Raw genomic sequence first — 20,105 nt, 5'->3', positions numbered from 1 at the left:
ATTCAGTAGAAGAATGAGTGTTTCCTATAAATTGCAGCGTCTGACAGAGGAGAGAGAGCATTGATCTTGGGCAAGAATGACTTCACAGATATGGAGAGAATTCTGACCTAACCTTACAGAAGTTCCTCCCGTGAGAGGTTGTGATGCAGTAAAGGAATGACCCCACCCTAAAGGAAGAACAACAAGTGGCACCTTAAGCCCTGTGTGTACTTCTTTCCCCATGATACCCACCCCCATGACACCCCACCCCCTCACCCCGAGTCACCATTCATGTGTTTATCTACTCTCTTGGTAGTTAACTTTGTGTTCTCACTATCATGCCCAGTAGATGTGCAGCAAAGTTGATGTGTTTAACATCTGGCTCTCTGTGTACTACAGTTTGGATAGGAAATGAGCCCCACCCTTGACCCAGTTATATGTTGCATGAAGTCTTGGCTTCCTGGTGGCATTGCTAAGATCTTCACCCTGGCAACTTCCTGGCCATGGTGGGGTAAACCACTTTGTTTCCACTACATGCACTCTGCCACCTTGTCCTGCTTTACCACACAGAGGCCGGGAAGCACTGGAGACAAATGGCTGTAGACTAAGCCATGGGCCAGAATAAACTCTTCTTTCATTACTTTTTATCCCACCCCAGATACCTTGTTGCAGTGACTAAAAAAAAAAAACAGGAGCAAAATCATAATAGGAGAAAGAAATGTGTGTGCATATTCCCCGGCATATGCTTATAGTAAAGCTTACTGATGAATAATACACAATCTATGATTTAAAAAAAAAAAAAAAACCTAAGATTGAACACTCTTTCTGGTAAAGCTGTGGAAGAGTAGTTTTGAGTATTATTTCACACTTTCATTTCTATAAACAAGTGAAACAAAGGCAGACTGATGAAGACATAATGGAATTAGCTCATCAGTGCCGCAAAGGGTGGCTTGGATGACCTCAATAATTATTATAAGTACTCGAAAATGATTCTTGGATTCTTGGATTTGTTGGATATTTAGGGTTTAATTAATTTCACATGTAAGTGGAATCAATACTGGTAACATTTTTACTTCCTTTACATTTAGTGTGTGTGTGTGTGTGTGTGTGTGTGTGTGTGTGTGTGTGTGTGTGTGTGTGTGTATTTATGCATAGGTGTTCATGCACATGTGCCACGTATGTGAGTAGCTCAGAGGATAGCTTTCAGGAATCCATTCTCTCCTTCGACCATGTTGGTTCCAGGGATCGAACTCAGGTCATCAGACTTGGTGGCAAGCACCTCTACCCATCATGATTTTCTTAAGTAAAGACTAAGGTTCACAAACTTTGTATGAAGTGCCAAATAGTAACTGCCTTGTTTGGTGGATATTTGTCATTGTATCGTGAAAACAGCATTATTCAATATAAATGAATTGCTAGCTATATTCCATGGAAAGCTACCTATATAAAAAGGCAGTGAAACAAATTTGGCCCAAGGTCAATTATTTATCCACCTCTAGTCTAGAGAACAAAACACAACCAACAAGGAATCCCAAAACATACACTCAGATGTGTTGTACAGACTGTTTTCGTGGTGTAAATACTCCCACAATGCCAGCTTCCAAGTTACCATGTGACGTGGTTAAAATGGATTGAGAAGTATTCTTGGAAGCAAGCTTTACACAGTATGTTCACCGTTCAGGAACGATGGACTATAAAAACAAAAGCAAGATACAGTTTGCCACAAAATCTCAATGTCCTTGAACATCTACATGATTCCATAAGTGGGAAATTCCATATCTGTCCTCAATTAGTGATGTACAGGAAGTGTTTTATAGAACTACTTTGGTGCTATATGTATAATGCATACAGGAAACAAAAACAAATATTATGTTTAGACTCATGTCCCATTCTCAATCCAATCTGGAAAACTCCAGAAAGAATTCCAAATCCAGAAATGTATATGGTTCCTTGATAAGGAATTCTAAGCCAGTAATAGTACATTTTAATAAAACAACTAAGAATATATTAGTTGAGTATTTATTACTTTTAGTAAATCAGTAAGATTAATTAAATGACTTATATTGAACCAGCATCTTGCAGACTTCCTGGCAGTTGGGTGTTGTGAGCTTGTGTGGTCAGCTTTAGTAACTTACCCTAAAATAGCAGACACTATTCTAAGATGTCCCATTTTAATTTTGCTTGTAACAACCTCATGAGCAAAGCATCCTTATAACGGATTTGAGGAAATTGAGGCGTAGAAACAGGGAAGCATTCTGCCCTGCTAGCTTGATACTGCTCTTAATCTTAACGGTAGGCTGCATCCTATAGCAGATGAATCCTAGCTTAGCTCTGCCACTGGCTGGTTAGATTGAACATGAACAGGAAGGGAAGAGTGCTGGAACTTCGTGCCTAACTCAATTATTCACATCTGAAAAATGATACCTGTCTCAGTGAGGGTTTCTATTGCTGTGAAGAGACACCATGACCACAGCAACACTTATAAAGGAAAACATTTAACTGGGGCTGGCTTACAGTTCAAAGGTTTAGTCCATTATCATCAATGGCAAGAAATATAGTGGCACGCAGGCAGACATGGTGCTGGAGATGTAGCTGAGAGTTCTTCATCCAGATCCATAGGCAGCAGGAAGAGAGAGTGACACTGGGCCTGGTCTGAGCACCTGACACACTTCCTCCACCAAGACCACACCTACCCCAACAAGGCCACACCTCCTAATAGCACCACTCCCTATGTACCTATTATGGGGGCCACTTTCATTCAAACCACCACAGTACCCAGTATTTTTATGTACTTGGTCCTTATCATACCTGTACCTTCTCATTTTAGATTTTATTCACTGTTACTTCTGGTGACCTTGCATTCTATCTAAAGTGATGTCATTTTGTCCTAGTCTATTTTCTCAAAACAATTTTGAGCTCTAGTCCCTTGACTATATAATTGATTGATTTGCATGTTGACCTGTGAGAAGAAGGAATGTTACTCTGAGGTTACAGGCCTGTGTTCAAATGCAGGCCACTTGGACATTTTCTTTAAGATGTAGTGGATCTTGCCAGGTGGCTGTGAGGACCACTGGAACTCAAGCGACAAGCTGCTGGATCCAGAGCAGGCATTATGAGGCTCATGTTGCTAAGAAGTATCTGCTCGAGGGGCCTGCCCCCCTTTTCTCCTTGACTCATTTGAGACAGTGTGCAGACACACCTAGAAGCCTTTTCTAATGCAGCCTCTATTCCTCCTACAGTTTGCTCAGCCAATGTGGACATATCCACCGGGAACCTGTTCTGGCTACCCTGTGACCGAGGTACGATTCAGAAGACCAGAGTTCCTGGCGCTGACTCGTACACTCTCTACAGCACTCGCAACATTATACTCCAGCTGCTCCTTGACTGGCCCAGACGGGTGCTGTACTGGCTGGAGAGCGGGAAGCCCCTGCAAAGCATGACCCTTGATGGCAAAACCAGACAGGAAGTTTGGAGAGGCACCTGGGCAGCGGACACTCGGATGGCCTTGGACCTTGGATCTGCTAGCATCCTCTGGACCACCAAAGGGTTGGGTAAGTACTATACAACAGTTCAGTGGGTAGAGTCTGAGGCCATATGCCCAAGCTTCTTTTTAGTATAATGCTTTGAGTCATTTCTTTTAAACCTTAATTAATTTTTGTGTTTTGGGCTACGGTGGAATTTTTTGTTTTAAAATTTTAACTGACACATAATAGTTGTACATACATATGGGGTAAAGTATGATATTTTGACACCTGTATTAATATGTAATGATCAAATCATAGTAATTAGTATATTCATCACCTGGAGCATATACTGTTACTTTGTATAGAGAATATTCAAAACCTTTCTTCTAGCTGTCCTACTTATTCTGAGCACTGCTTAGACAAAGACTGTAGTTCGAAATTTGACAGTTACTGCAAGATACTTCAAAGCCATCTCTTGTCTAACAGTCTGGTTTAGGAATTAAAAAAAATACCAGAAATAATAGACTTAAGAGCATCAAAAAATATACTTAGTTGTTTTTCCAAAATTTTGTTCCAGATTTGTTTTTTATTCCACAACCAGAAATAGCAGAAGCAAACAGCCTCCACGAAGGAGGTACCAGGCTGCGGTTAGACCTTGGAAAAAAGGTGTAAGCTGTAACTGTGCATTGATAGCTCATCTTCTTAACTAACAGCTACCTTGGGGCCTGGTGGCAACATGCTGATCGCGATAGTTTTTAGTACATGCTGCTTTTTATTGCTGTGATAAAACACCATGACCAAAAGGTTTGTCTAAACCTCCAACTTATGGTCCATCATAAAGGAAGGAAAGTCAGGGCAGGAACCTGGAGGCAGGAACCGCATCAGAAGCCATGAAGGAGCCCTGCTTAGCTTAGCTGCTAGCTTGCTCCTCCTGGCTTTCTAAGTTTGTTTTCTGATATAACCCAGGACCTCTTGCCCAGGGGTGGTACTGCCCACAGTAGGCTGAGACCTCCCAAATCAGTCATTCATCAAGAAAATACCCCACAGGCTTGCCTCTGGGCCAGTCTAACGGTGGCATTTTTCAATTAAAGTTCCCTCTTCACAGATGACCCTGGCTTGTGTCAGGTTGACATAAAACCTAATCAACACAACACACATTGAGATAGTGATGTCATAGCTGGAGTCTCTGCATGGCAGACCTACGATTCCCAGTTTCCTGGAGCTTAAGATATTCATAAGTTGGCTGGGTGGTGGTGGCACACGCCTTTAATCCCAGCACTCTGGAGGCAGAGGCAGGCGGATTTCTGTGAGTCCGAGGCCAGCCTGGGCTACAGAGTGAGTTCCAGGACAGGCACCAAAACTACATGGAGAAACCCTGTCTCAAAAAACCAAAAACAACAACAACAAAAAGATATTCATTAGTTAACTTTAACCTATAAAACTAAAACCTGTGAAACTTGGAAGGAGGGTAATGTGCTTCCTTGGAGTTTTGGGTCTTTGGATCTCCATCACATAGCACTATGCACCCCACCTTGCTCGGGGCCACAGGTCAATCTTGATTCTTATGCTTCCCTAGGGTTGCACAGTTTTAGTCTACTAAAAAACAGATCATGCTCCTTAAATGCATCCTGGAGTGATGTGGTTATGGCAGCCCATGAGCCCTACCTGGTGACAGCAGACAAGGCAGCTCTTATGCTGTGGAACAGGAAGACACTGGAGCCCTTCTCCACACTGAAGGAGCCACACATAAAGAAAATGATCATCTTGGCAGAGAACCAGAAAGTGCCAGGCAAGTCTTTCTTTGTGGGGATGTCCCCCATGTTTTTAGGGTAAATCCTAGGTAGGCTTTTGTTTATATTGACACGTATCTCCTCTTCTTTCCACCAGTCCCCCTCCTTAACTTGTTCATATTCTGGGAGTGTAAGAACTGAACACACTTTTTCAAAGTTGCTATGAGATTTAGCCAGTTAACAGTGACCATAAAAGTTGTAGCAGTTCTCAGCGAGATCTACCTGCTGTGGCCCTTGAGAGAAGGTCTTTCATGTTAGTATATTTAAGGCTCTTAGTCTGGGTATGAACATAGCTCTACACTATCCCCAAACTGATTTACTAAACAAGCCATTCTTTCATGAGACACATAGCCGTGACATTGCACAGGTGGCCCTCTGTGATGCCCCTCCAAGGCTGTAGATACATGTTGAATATCCTCTATCCAAAATATTTAGGACCATGAGTGTTTCAAGTTTTGGACCTCTGTTTTAGGCTTTAGAGTCTTTTTCAGATGCATAATGAAGTATCTTATGAATGAAACCTAAGTGTTAAGTGTGAAATTCATTTATAACTCATGTATACCTTATACACCCAAGTTGAAGGTCATTCTCAACAACAGTCTTAGTGTGCCTGCCTTTTGAGTGTGACCTGCCACATAAAGTCAGGTATAGTTTTCTTTTGTGACATCATGTTGGATTAAGAAAGTTTTAAGTCTTAAAGTCTTGGACTTCAAGTTTTTAGACTCAGCCTGTTCCAGGGACAGCATCATTCTTCGTTTTGCTGGAGTTGGGTCAAGGCGAGGCAGGCTTACATATTATCTTTTCATATGATCCTTTGGCAGAGCAAAAAACATCCAGTTGTAGGTTACGAAGCAGAAAAAGAAGAATTCCCACCCCAGGTTTCAGAGCCTTCCTTCGTAGAAACAGCTGGGTATATGAAGAAAGAATAGAAATGAAAAGGACAGAACCATTTCCTCTCTGTATCCAGTCCCATAATCTCCCATCTCCATCTTCTCTGTGACCCATATAACTTTTTGACTCACTGGTTGCTTTATCCTGATCTTAGGAGTTACAAGCATCAGGCCTAAGGATATATTCTTGAGGTAGTCATACGCAGATATAGTTAATCTTCCTGCTTTAAATCCTATTCCAATCTCTAACACATCTGTCAGTTGCTGCTGTAGTTGCCAATAAACACTAATTAGTAATTTGTGGCACTGTAACTTATGCATTTCAATAAATGAGTGCCTAGCTCATGCTGGCTCCTATCCTATGCTAAGGAACCAGAAGGACTGTTGTGCATTACTTAAGGGCAGAGACACATTCTGAGAAACGTGTTACTAGGTGGCATCATTGTGTCACCATTATAGAATGTACTTATACGAACCCAGATGTAGACTGACAGTACACCGATTCCAAATAAGAGCAGTGGGTTTGTTCACGCCAGTTGATTGTAGTAACTCTGAGACCGGAAGTTTTCAGCTCTGTTATGCTCTCATGCACCACCCTGTGTGCAGTTTGTGATGGACAGAACATGATGTGATACACAGATACTTTCTGATTTTTATCCCTCAGATGCAAATAGACCTTCAGATAGCTCAGAGAGGAGAAAAGAACTTGCCCAAATTCAAAGCCAGTAGACAAGGGGTCTATGCAGCTCACTTCCCTAAGTTGCTTATAATGGGTGCTTTCACTGGCTCTTGTAAGGTGGAGCCATGTGGATACTCAGCCCTGGTGTGGCTTTCCGAGGGAGGGGACAGTGGGAACATGCCCCACTGCTGGGCCCTCCTGGTCTGATTTGCTGAAGTGACATGGTTTGCTCTAGACCCTGGGCTTCTGGAGGCAGTGCCCACTGTCCCTTCTCCTCCTCCTGTTCTCTGCACCCGGTCCTCTGTCCCGTGCCAGGATGGGAAGGGATGCATTCCCAGGGAGTCCCTCTGCGATGGTGAGCGTGACTGTCAGGATGGCTCAGATGAAGAGAACTGCTCCCACGTCTGCCATCAACCAGGTTGGTCACCCTGTCCTCAGCACCTTGTGCCAGGGTCATCTTCAGGCACATGATAGGAATTGCCAGAGTATGTCCTTAGTTGTGACATTCCAACTTCCTCTGCACCAGTTTGCATGCCATCATCTGTCAGCATCCTGATTCCCTAAGGATACATTTCATCCATCTGTCTGTCTGTTGCCTGGTTGCTTCCTGAAACCTGGTAAGTGTTTCAACATTTGCCTTTTTAATAGGCTGGTCCACAGAATGACCTAAATGGCCCCCTTACAAGAGTTGGTAGTGATTTATCAAGTTGTCAAAGCAACCAAACACATGATGTCTTATTTAAATGACTTAGTTCAGGTTGGTAACATCATTGACCTAAGCATATTATTAAGCTGGCGTCTGTATCCACTAGATATGAGAATGCAGAGCAAATGCCCTCTGTAGACCCCTCAGACACCAGAACAAAGTGAGGTCATCTCATTTTCAATCTTCCTTCTGACCAATGCGAGCCTTGGGACTTTTCCATGCTAGGGGTCTTCCAGTGTCTGGATGGAAGCAGGTGCATAGAGGAGAAGTACCACTGTGACGGAGCTCAGCAGTGCACCGATGGGTCTGATGAGCTGGGCTGCTGGAGGCCCGCTGAAGACTGTTCACTGCGTTGTGACAACCAGACCCGGTGTATCCCTAAGAGTTGGCGATGTGATGGGAAGCTAGATTGTTTGGACAGAAGAGATGAGCAAGGGTGCAGTAAGTTCCATGAGCTTCCCAAGGTGTGTGTGTGTGTGTGTGTGTGTGTGTGTGTGTGTGTGTGTGTGTGTGTGTGTGTGTGTGTGTAAAGAGGGGTGCTGAGACTCACCATGTAGCCCTAGCTGACCTGAAATTCACAGAGGTCCACCTCCTTCTGCCTTTGGAGCTCTGGGACTAAAGGCATGTGCCACCACCCCCAACCCCACCCAGGATGTCTGACCCCCAGGAGCATTTCCAACTGTCTTACAGTTGATTCATCTTTTGACAAATTATGTTCTATAATGTTGCTCTGAATGACAACGTACACATTACCCATTGAGCTGGTATTGGACCATTGCTCCTGGAAATAAAAATCTAAGGCTGGGTTACGTCAAACCTCTGGTCACAGCATCTTTATCACCCAACCAATAAATGTATTACTGCATTGTTTTTATAGCACTATTTAGAGATGCCTTTATAGTGTTGATTTATTAACAATCACATCTAATATAACCATTTTCTTTATTAGACCCACCACAGCCTTTTCCTTGTTGTGTATAGGAGGGGCATGGTTTGTTTTTGAGACAGATCCTCAATATGGTAGCCCTGGCTGGTCTGGAACTTGCTGCACAGACCAAGATGTCCTTGCACTCACATAGATCTGCATGCCTCTGCCTCCAAGCACCAGGATCAAAGGTGTGTGCCACCATGCCTACCACGGCATCTCCTTGTGCTCGGAACATATGACAGCACTTTCATTGCTCTCGGGTTATTGGAATAGCAAATCACCAGAGTATGAGACGTGGCAAGCAGAGTTCTAAGTGGGCTGCACTAAGGACTCTGGATTCCAGTGTAAGAGTTGACACAAAAGGTACAGTGCTACCTGTCTATCCCAGCTGGGAACACACACCAGTGCTATACTTGCTATAGAGGTTTGATGGGAAAGGTTTGGAGCTAGAGGCATCTTGAGAGCCTTATCACACACACCTCTTTCCTTCACAAGAGTATTTCCATTAGGGGAAAACAGGCCTAGTTTCCAAAATTATTTTTTGTCAAGTTAAAGCTCTACTTCCCGGAATACTTTACATATGGCCTTTTCACCTGCTAGGCCATATCATTTGTAGGTCTTATAATTTTCTCTTCATTTTTATGGGCTGCAGAGTCTTTATTTCTCTTTCCAATGATGTGGTTCAAAGGCCTGCATCACCGTGTGGGACTGGGGTAGAGAACTGAAGTGAGGAGAGCTGGGAGGGGCCCCTGCAGGTTTGGTTGTGGAATGGACCATGTAGCCAGGGCTGTGATTGCATGTGGGGCCAAGAACCCATCAGGAAGGATGAGATACTTGAAGGAGCTTGTGCTCTAGATGGAACATACCTTTGGTACCTATTGATGTCCTTTTCTGGGGCTAAATCAAGTAGTCTTTGTCTGTAGGCATTGAGTCCAACAACATAAATTATAGAACATGTTGGATGTTGTGAGAGAATTTTTTTTATTATTAATGAATAAAGCTTGCAGAAGAGGGTCCTTACTTTGCCTACACCAGGGTCCTCTCATCCTTGTCCCTCAGTCCTCATTTGCTAGGGCCAAGACAGGACATTAGGTTAATAGTAGGTCCTTCCTAGTATAACTCTTACCTTGAGATGATTTCCTGCCTGATGGGGCTGGTTCCCGAGGTGACAGCAGAACTTGGGAGAGTCTCTAAAGTGTTTTCCTTGTCACTGGGTTTCTTCAGGGTTGCCTGAGCTCTTACCCTAAGTATTACCTTTCTCAGTTCATGAAAAGTGCAGCTCCTCTGAATTTCAATGTGAGAACGGCCAATGCGTGTCTTCGTCTCTGCATTGTGATGGGAACCGAGATTGCCTGGACCATTCAGATGAGGAAGGCTGCCCTGTTGCCCTACAGTGTCCAGAAGGGGAGATGAAGTGCCCGAAGAGTGGAGAATGTGTGCTGGCAGAGTGGATATGTGACCATGATGTAGACTGCAAAGATGGAACTGATGAGAAGGTAGCATACCCCTCCTTCAGAAATATGTAGAGGTACCAGAGCCCTTGAGTAGCCAAAGGGAGTCAGGTCTTGGGTCTTCCCAGGATGCCAGAATGTATGGATGCCTAAGTCTTTCATAGGGTGTGGCATTGTATTTACTTATAGTGGACCCATATGCTCCCATACATCAAATCCTCTTTAGACTACTTATAACAACTAATGCCATGTTTATGCTGAGTAAATAGTTTCCACACAGTATTGTTTAGGGAGCAGTAACAGGAAGCAATCTGTTATGTGCAGGGTAAAGATTTAATTTTCAAAAATATTTTTGATTCCCTCTGCAGAATGGCTTGCTGACTGTAGCTCTCAAACGCCACAGTGACACATGCTCTCTGCTGGGAAATTCAGGACAGCACAGAGACAGATTAGTCACCCATAGCTGCATCTGAGTATGACTGGGAAGCTGTAGTCAAACTTCTCAGAGGAACCTGTGTTGTAGGAGGGCTCCTAGGATTAGAACATGATCACCATGGCTCGAATAGCCAATCCAAAGCTGAGCTCTGAGACTGGGCAGACTTGTCCCTATTTCCTTTGAATTGTCACCAAGAAGCTTACTGAAGCTCAAGGACTGTCCCAGACACTGACTGATTTCACGTGACCTTAGTACTCAGAAGCTGAGAATGTGTCTAAAGACTCCGAGGTTGGGCAGGTACACAACTGGTCCCTCCCAAGTCAGAGGAGATGCTAAAGATGCTCTCTTTTATCTTACTGTTGTTGTTTCGAAACAGGGTTTCTCTGTGTAGCCCTGGCTGTCCTGGAACTCACTCTGTAGACCAGGCTGGCCTCGAACTCGCAGAGATCCACCTGCCTCTGCCTCCCGAGTGCTGAGACTAAAGGCGTGGGCCACCACTGCTCTGCAATGCTGTCCATTTTAATTCACTGGAGCATGTATCGATGTGGCAGAAAGAGCGCTAGGTTCATTTCTAGATTGGATTCCTTTGCTTCTGTTATCCGGATGAAATGAAGACTTCCCAACTGGTCACTCCCCCACACTTTATGTATTTCTTTTCCCGACTATTCACAGACCAGTTTCTTTGCTTGCCTCATCTGACAGGCCACCCCTTGTGAACAGAGGTACCTCTAGTTGTATTCTGCTTGGATGCTGCTGTGTCCACAGGAGGGAACGCTGTTCAGGGCAGCTCTAAGCTAGAGAACCCGAGCGGAAGTCCAGACTCGACCCCATTTGAGGTTCTTTTCTTCCTCAGTCTGGGTGGGTGCGTGAGTGACAAGGCCGGTACCAATGGTCTTGTTGCCGTGCCTCACAGTAAAATGCCAGCTCTTCTCTAAGATCATGGTCTGCCGGAAGATGAGGCTGAGCCTCACTCGGGTCCTCTCCAGGCATGGCAAGTTCCTTCCCTAGAGGCCAGATGACACCACCGGCCATTACCCAAGTCAAGGAGAACATGCCAGGCATGAAATGAGACCCACAGGGCTTGTGGCAGTCACTGTTCTCCTTGTTGAGGTTGTAAACAGCATGAAATAAAGCCTTCTAAACACAACATGATGGAAGCATACAGGAACTTACAGAGACTTAGGCAGCACTCACAGGGCCTGCATGGGTCTGCACCAGATGGGTCCTAGAATTAAAAGAAGTGGACACATGCCCCCATCCATCCTCCCCAACCTAGAAGCTATCTCCAATTGATAACCACTTACAAATGAAATCTTACTTTTTCTCCAAGGGAGTCTCACCAGGAAAACAAGCTACTCTTAAGAGTAGGCTGCATGTCCAGCTACTGAAAGATACTCTCATAAGTTGTGTCCCTTTGGGGCACTTAGGTTTCAACTGGCATCCTTCCAGAAACTTGAGGGTAGTTTTGTTGGCTGGGGCCTTGTCTAACTCTGCAACCTCCCTCCCTTAGCTTGGGGGGGCACTGATTATCACTGTCTCCTTAGGACTGTGACCTCAAGGTGCTTCCATGTGGCCCAAGGCAGTGGGCTTGTGGAAGTGGAGACCAGTGTGTGCCTGATTTCTGGCACTGTGACGGACAGAGCGACTGCAGAGACAACAGTGACGAGGCTGGATGTAAGTGCAGGGCATCCTCACCCAGGCAGAAGCCAGGTGCCTTCATGCAAATTCTGTAGAACCTGAAGTCCACCCTCATTTTCTCATTAAGGGGGTCTTGGTTGCATACGGAGAAGCTTTGTAGGGGAGGGATGCTTAGGGCTGGATTGTAAAACTCTAGTGGAAGGCAACCCCCTCCCCAACAGGTGTTCCACAGAAGTGCCCGGATTCCGAGTTCCAGTGTGCTACTGGTGCCTGCCTCAGCTTCAGCATGGTGTGTGACGGACGAGAGGACTGTGCCGATGGTTCAGATGAGGGTGGAGAGTGTTCTTCATCAGCGTGCAGCCCAGGGCAATGTTACCACTCCTGCTACCCGTCCCCAATCGGGCCAGTGAGTTGCTGAAGTTACTGTTTGTTCCCTGTCAGCCACATCTGTGCTGAGAAAAGCCTGTAGTGAACTCATTCAGGTTGTCCCCAATGGCACCTTGACCTCAAGGACATATACCTGTGGCCCTTCACATCTCTTCTTGAACTGTGGGAGAAAGGTTGCATGGTGCTAAGACCCAAACATCTGGACAGGTCAGGAAAATGACAACCTGAAAGTTGCTTCCCTGTGGGTATTTGGAATGTGCCATGCTCTTAAGTCAGGAACTGGCTATGTTAAGGCAGTATTACTCAGCTGCGTGCAGTGAACTCGATTCACATAGTCTAGTAAGAGTGTTCTGATATTTGGTAACAGCAGCTCTCTACTGGCAGATGACCAATTCAGTTAGCTTCATGTGCTTCTCTTCTCACGAATCCAGCAGAGGCTCTGGTGTCCTGGGCTGAACCTAGCCATTGTTGCTCTGGTCCCACAATGGCTCGAAGGGTGTAACAGGTACAGGGAGGTTGATGTGGCTGGCATCGAAGTGACTGTTCAAAGCAAAGCTGCTTCAGTTGTCAAAATGGAATGTATCACCATGTGAATTTCAAAGGGAGATCAAAGTTCTTTTATCAATGCTGTTCTGTCTTCAGAATGTGGTGATGGCTTCTTATCTCTTTCAGGTGTGTGCCTGTGCCCCAGGCTTTGAGCTGGGAAGCAGTGGTCAAATCTGTCAGGATGTCAATGAGTGCCAGCAGCCAGCTGGTCGACCTTGCAGTCAGACCTGTATCAATACTGAGGGCTCATATATCTGTGCCTGTCACCCTGGCTACTTGCTGGGCCCTGATGGCCACACTTGTAAGGCAACAGGTAACCTGGAGCTGGGAATGTCTTCTAAGTCCTGGGTCATGAGCGCTGAATCCCTAGCTCTATGACTGTGGGTCCACCTGACTTATCCTACCCAACATTTCATTCCTGCCCATCTGCCCCAGTATTTCATTCACAGCTATTTTAAAGCCTATTAACAAATGTGTGGATAAAGAAAATATAGTGTATATACACAATGAAATTTACTTGGCCATAAAGAAAAATGAAATGGTGTTAAGGGCAGGAAAATAGGTAGAACTAGAGATTATGTTAAGTGAAATAAGCCAGACTCAAGAAGACAAATATTGCAGTTTTTCTCTTCTATGTGGAATCTAGATTCCAATATGAATAGTTGCATGGCATAAAATGAATGGGGACAAAGAAGATTATGGGGCGGGGAGAGGGTGATAAAGAGAAGAAAGTTAGAATACCATGTATTTTCTCTCATACATGGAATTTGCGCATGTGCCTGTGTGACGTAAAAGCAGAGTGGGGACTGTTTGAAGAAAGGAAGTGGACCAATATTGTTGGGGAATGGTAGTGGGTGAAGGAAGTAGATATGAGCAAGGTACAATTATATGTATAATGCAAATGTCAAAAGGAAACTCATCATTTTATCCACTAAATAAGAAAACAAAGAAGATGCTGCCTTTTGTTGTTGTTGTTTTTTGAGACAGGGTTTCTCTGTGTAGTTTGGTGCCTGTTCTGGATCTCGCTTTGTAGACCAGGCTGGCCTCAAACTCACAGAGATCTGCCTGGCTCTGCCTCCAGAGTGCTGGGATTAAAGGTGTGCACCACCACTGCCCAGCCCAAGATGTTGCCTTTAATTTAAGCTAATAATCAATGTAGTCTACATACCTTTAAGGTTGTGGTTATTATTGTAACCATTGTGCTATGAAGCGCTCCTTCCATTTGAGCTAATTGGCAGCCCAGCCTTGGCCAAAAGCCACCATACCATGTCATAGTCTTTCACTCTTTAGCCTGTGTTGATCTTCGCTGTATGAGCTCCTCTATGGTCATGTTGAATGCCATTTCTTCTTGGCAGGTGCCGAGCCAATCCTGCTTGTTGCAATTGAGTTTAACCTGTTCCTTTCTGGACTGAGAAGCTTAAAAGAAGATATCCTGGCAACTACAGACAAGAACCTGGCTATTCACTCTCTGGACTATGACTTAGTGGATCAGAAAGTCTTCTGGGCAGATCCCAATGCAGAGAGTATAAGGTGGATAAGTATGGCCACGAAGAAGGATGGGATGGTGGTGAGAGGTATGCGCCTCTGGAAAGCTCTTATTAAATGTACAGAGCATAAACAACACAGTGAGGGGCAATTGATGTAAACACAGGTTGGGATTTATCTCCTGGATTGTAAGGGACCAGGGCTTGCTGGCTAGTAAGAAATAGAAAGGCACAAACACTGTCATCTCAGTGGACATGGGTTCTACCAGGCTGTGAACCATCGATCACTGCTTTTAATGATCATTCCTCTATGATAGTATTTTGGGATGTATCAATAGTTTTTTCTGTTGGATACGCATCTAGCACTTGGAAAATGAATGAATATGGCATGCAAGTCTAGAATCTCTTTGCCTGCTGAAGTTACAGTTTAGCATAAGCATACCTGTTGAATGGTCTCTTTAGGGATAAAGCCAGACTGTATAGCGGTCGACTGGATTGGAAGGAATCTCTACTGGATTGATGGGGGAGCTGGCCAGATTTTGGCAATTCAATTAACTGCTTTTGGGAGAGAAAATTCTGAGTATACAGTTGTCCTGGATGATGTGATTCAGCCCCAGTCTTTGGCTTTGGATCCCCTAAATGGGTGAGTTAGGTGTCAAAATGCCTGCTCAAGAACGGTAAGCTGCTTATTGGATGATGCTACTTTGATGCTACTATATTATTTTTATATCCCTTTGTAATCTTTGTAAGTCAATGTTTTAAGAAATGAACGGATAGATGTTTTCTCCAAAGGCAATCTACTGCCTTACAGCCAGCTTTTATTCACACAGATTGATGTACTGGTCCGAAATCGGAGAAGAACCTCAAATAGAACAAGCTGGAATGGATGGTAGCAGCAGGAAGATACTTGTCAATCAAGGCCTTGGTCGGCCTACTAGCATAGCTCTTGACCAGTTAAGTTGGAAGATATTCTGGTCTGATGAGAAATTTCACTGCATTGGCTCTGCCAACCTAGATGGTAGTGGCCTTAGTGTAAGTGTCCTTTTGACATTAGGCTCAGTTGAAATACCATGTGTCTTGTGTAAAACTCACCCCAGAAAGCTCACCTTCACCGTTGTAGATGATGCAGCTAACAGAAATCAAGAACCCCTTTTCAGTCGCTGTGTTTGAAGATGAAATCTTCTGGTCTGACCGGAAGACAAGAACAATACAACGCGTGGAGAAGACGACAGGCAAGGACAGGGCTGTCCTCATCAAGCGTTCTGGACAGCCCTTTGGACTCAAGGTAAGTTGAGCACTCTTAAAATGTCTTCCTGGTCCTCCACGAAAGAGACACGTCTATGAGCTGCCCAATCACCGAGTTTAGTGGCATCCACCCATAGTGATTAAGACTGTTGTCTGGCCTGTGGCTGCAGCTCTGTGGTAGAGTGGTACATACTAAGCAGACATGAGGCCCTGTGTTCAATCCTTGCACAGAGATAAAGAAAGAGAGAAGGGAATGAAGGAGAAAAAGGAGGAGGAGCACAGAGGAAAGGAAAGGAGAGGAGAAGAGGGGAGAGGGGAGGAGAAAAGAGGAGAGGGGAAGGGAGGGGAGAGGAGGGGAGGGGAATTGATTGACTTTCTATTGGAAAGGATTTAGCACTTAGCAGCATCCAGCTCTTATCTTTCAGATAATGCATGAAGTCCTCCAGCCCAGGTCTTCCAGTCCCTGTCTGGACATAGGATGTTCCCACTTATGCCTTCTGAGCCCACGAGCCAAGGGAAGTTGTCACTGCCCAGTTGGTCTCCTGCTGGCAGATGATGGGATCACCTGTGTCTCCCTGCAAGAGTCTGAGTTTGTGTTCCTGGTCTTGCCCACTGTTCTCACCCAGGTACTGTTCTAGAGCTTTCCTGATATGCCTACACTTGGTTTGTGTTCTGTTTTAGACTTTGAGTATTAGGCTTCTCCACATCCAGTTGTAAATGGCAGAGGCCCTTTCCCTTGGAAAATTCTTAAAATAGAAACTAGAATTCTTAAAACTAAACTTACGTTTAGTATTGACTATGCACTGAGTATCATGTGCTGTAGAACATTTTGATCTTAAAAGGGCTATGGTGACCCACATAAAGTTCCTTGAGATGTGTAAATGAAAATGATGCACATTTTAATTCCTTTAGGGCAGTGGTTCTCAATCTCCCTAATGCTGCAACCCTTTAATACATTTCCTTGTGTTATGGTGACCCCCAACTACAAAATTATTTTTTGTTACTTCATAACTGTAATTTTGTTACTGTTAGGAGTCATACTGTCAATATCCATGCTTTCCAATGATCTTTGGCAACCTCTGTGAAGGGGTCATTCATCTTCCAATGGGATCATGACCCACAGGTTGAGAACCATTGCTTTAAAACATTTTATCACACTGGGACACAGTGAGGTTAGAGACTGGAAAACACATGTGCCTCTGTTCAGTTACCTAAGCAGTTGTAAGGATTCAGATTAGTTCTGATCCAAGCACCTCCCCGGGATCCAGCCTGGGAAGGAAGCACATTTTTTAAGGGATCACTTCTGTCTTACTTGGGGTTTATATTTCTGGGAAGACACACCCTGCACATGGCAACTCTTATTAAGGAAGACAATTAATTGAGGGGGCTTGGTTACAGTTTCAGAGGTTCAGTTCATTATCATCATGGCAGACACGCAGGCGGACATGATGCTTCAGGAATAGCTGAGAGTCCTACTACATTTTGCAGGCAACATGAAGTCGACTGAGACACTGGGCAGTATCTTGAGCATAGGAAACCTTAAAGTTCACCCCACAGTGACACACTTCTTCTAACAAGGCCATACCCACTCCAACAAAGGCACACCTCCTAATAGTGCCACTCCCTATGAGGTTATGGGGGCCAATCACATTCAAACTCTCACAATGTCTTCAGACTTAGAGTACAAACAAGCAAGTCCCCACCCAGAGGACTCGACAGTTCTTGGCACTGTAAAATAATGAAACAAATTTTAGGGTTGAAGATCAGCCCACTGGTGTCAGTGTGATATTAATTAATAAGTATCATTTAAAGAGATGGGCCTATAACAGAGATAGTATCTTCAAAGTACATGATGTGCTGGTCAGTTTTATGCCAACTTGACAAAAGCTAAAGTTATCTGAAAAGAGGGAGCCTCGGTTGAGGAAAATACCTCCATAAAATCTGGCTGTAGGGCATTTTCTCACTTGGTGATCAATGAGAGAGGGCCCAGCCCATTGTGGGCAGTGCTATCCCTGGACTAGTGGTCCTGGGTTCTATAAGAAAGCAGGCTGAGCAAGCCATGTGGAGCAAGCCAGTCAGTAGCACCCTTTCCATGACCTCTGCATCAGCTCCTGCCTCTAGGATCTTTGCCCTGTCTGAGTTCCCTTCTTGACTTCTTTTGATGATGACCTGTGATATGAAAGTATAAACCGAATAAACCATTCTCCTCAGCTTGCTCATGGTGTTTCATAACAGAAACAGTAACCCTGACCAAGACGTGTGGATTTCAAGAATTCTCAGTGCTAGAGGCGCCAGGAAAGGATCGAATTAACAGCTTTCTGCTTTCAGGAGATAGAATGTCTAAAAATATTATTTTAAGAATACTAGCACCAATGTCATATTGAGATAAGAAGAAAATTAGAGTAGACTTGACCAGTAGTGCCATGCACCTAATTTTCCCCCATAGATCTATCTGAAAAACCTGAAGACCACAGCACAACAAACAACTGTACCGGAACACAGGACACTACCTTTTACCAGTGTCAACCAACTGGCGTCCGTGGATTATCTTGTCCAGGAAAAGGCCCTCTACCTGTCAGAGCTGAATGCCAGTGACATCAGGCTGCTGCGGCTGAAGGAACCAGGGGTACTCTCGTGGCGGAGAATCCTCTCTGGGAAGGGGACAGTGACTGACTTTGCCCTGGACTGGCTGGGTGGAAACATATACTGGATTGACAGTGAGAATCCCCACATCAATGTTGCTTCCTCAAAAGGCCAGTATCCCCTTGTCTTGCTCAGTGAAAACCTTTACCACCCCGCTTCTGTTGTCCTCCATCCACCTACTGCTGTCATGTGCTGGGCAGACCTGGGTTCGCAGGATTATGGGGGACATGGCTCCCGCATTGAGTGTGCCTCCATGGATGGCAGCAGGAGAAAGGCGCTGTGGCTGAAATCCCAGGCGCCTGTGGGCCTGGCCTTTTCGGATTCAGGGACCCGAGTGTACTGGGCTGATACTGGTAAGCAATTAACATCTGCACCCTAAATATGAACCTGACGGACCCTGCACTGGGTAATGAAGTTCTGGTCACTGATCTTCAGCTATAACCTTAATGAATGTTCGGATCTCATTTACGTCGGCCAACACAGTAGAGGCAAGGAGAGTCTTTTCCTGAGTAGCAGAGGATAGCCCACAGGGTCATGCAGTTGCTCCTTTGTAAAATATAAGACCGAGAACTCAAAAAATATGAATAATAGTGGGGAGATGGTTCAGTGGGAAAAGTACCTGCCTTGCAGGCATGAGGACCTGTTTAGATCTGAAGAACCCATGTAAATCTGGGCACCATAGCATGTGCTGCTAATCCTGGTTGTCCTATGGTGATATTGGAGGTGGGAGCTTATGGGCCAGCTAGCCTGGCATATGCAGTATATTCAGTAGTGAACAACCAAGAGCCTCTGCCTCAAACAAGAAACTTGACTTTGTCAGCTGACCTTAAAACATATGCTGTGACACAAGCATGCCTGCCCTCACATGTATACACATGACTTACATACACACACACACATACACATACACACATACACACACACAGACACACACCCCACATACACTATACATAGTGTATTTATATATATATGCAAATCACTGTGAATCATGCACACACCACATACACTAATATGGTATATATACACACTATACATATATAAGTATATGCATATATATGCACGTATATAGATGCAAATCACTATGAATCACTGTTAGAGAGACATGAATGAGGAAGAATCGGTTTCAGAGCCTGAATGGCAAACAGTGTCATCCGGAAGCTGGGACAAACAAGACATGACAAGTTCCAGGATATAGTACAGCTGTCAGGACCAAAGGAAATTAACTGGCCATCTCTTCCTAGGGCAGGGGCTTATTCAAAGTATTCAACTAGATGGCTCAAGATACAGGGTTGACCACCAAGGAGTTAAGGATCTTCACCTCTTTGCCTGTGGCCAAGACATGATGTTGTGGACAACAGTTGATGACGGTAGGTCTTGTTGTATAGATTGATCTCTCGTCTGAATTCACTCCTGGAATCCAAAGAGTATCTGCTTCTGCTTAAGCACTTATCCCTAGCAGCGTTTTTCTTTTAGAGGAATAACCAACTTCCCTAGCCTAGAGAAGGATGTGTCAATAGTGCACCTGTGACTTGGAGGACCTGTCACTTTATTTGGTTATTCTCTATAGCAGTGGTTCTCAACCTTCCTAATGCTGTGGCCCTTTTATCCAGTTGCTCATGCTGTGGTGACCCCCAACCATGAAATTAGTTCATTGCTACTTCATAACTGTCATTTTGCTGCTGTTATAAGTCATAATGTAAATGTCTGATGTGTAGGATACCTGGTATGGGACCCTGGGTGGGTCACTACCCACAGGTTGAGAACCCCTGCTCCGTATGCATAAGCTTAGGTCCTGAAGTGTTTGTATGCCATTTGATGCTCCTTACTGCTGTGACCGAC

General features: G+C 44.7%; 1 protein-coding gene across 1 annotated transcript in view; it reads left to right on the top strand.

Moving 5' to 3' along the window:
- LOC107400827 (low-density lipoprotein receptor-related protein 2-like) overlaps nucleotides 1-20,105 on the top strand; it is a 49,964-nt gene that overhangs the window by 22,579 nt on the left and 7,280 nt on the right. The window contains exons 14-28 of the mRNA XM_076553520.1: nucleotides 3,219-3,530; nucleotides 5,020-5,232; nucleotides 7,038-7,220; nucleotides 7,734-7,949; nucleotides 9,700-9,932; nucleotides 11,868-11,997; nucleotides 12,183-12,367; nucleotides 13,021-13,207; nucleotides 14,250-14,468; nucleotides 14,841-15,021; nucleotides 15,209-15,410; nucleotides 15,499-15,663; nucleotides 16,049-16,249; nucleotides 18,070-18,619; nucleotides 19,508-19,633. Coding sequence (XP_076409635.1) covers nucleotides 3,219-3,530; nucleotides 5,020-5,232; nucleotides 7,038-7,220; nucleotides 7,734-7,949; nucleotides 9,700-9,932; nucleotides 11,868-11,997; nucleotides 12,183-12,367; nucleotides 13,021-13,207; nucleotides 14,250-14,468; nucleotides 14,841-15,021; nucleotides 15,209-15,410; nucleotides 15,499-15,663; nucleotides 16,049-16,249; nucleotides 18,070-18,619; nucleotides 19,508-19,633 — 3,303 coding nt within the window. The remainder of the gene's footprint in view (nucleotides 1-3,218; nucleotides 3,531-5,019; nucleotides 5,233-7,037; nucleotides 7,221-7,733; nucleotides 7,950-9,699; nucleotides 9,933-11,867; nucleotides 11,998-12,182; nucleotides 12,368-13,020; nucleotides 13,208-14,249; nucleotides 14,469-14,840; nucleotides 15,022-15,208; nucleotides 15,411-15,498; nucleotides 15,664-16,048; nucleotides 16,250-18,069; nucleotides 18,620-19,507; nucleotides 19,634-20,105) is intronic.

The sequence above is a fragment of the Peromyscus maniculatus genome, chromosome 17 (assembly GCF_049852395.1).
Source record: "Peromyscus maniculatus bairdii isolate BWxNUB_F1_BW_parent chromosome 17, HU_Pman_BW_mat_3.1, whole genome shotgun sequence".
Lineage (NCBI taxonomy): Eukaryota > Metazoa > Chordata > Mammalia > Rodentia > Cricetidae > Peromyscus > Peromyscus maniculatus.
This window is presented reverse-complemented; position numbering and strand designations above follow the sequence as displayed.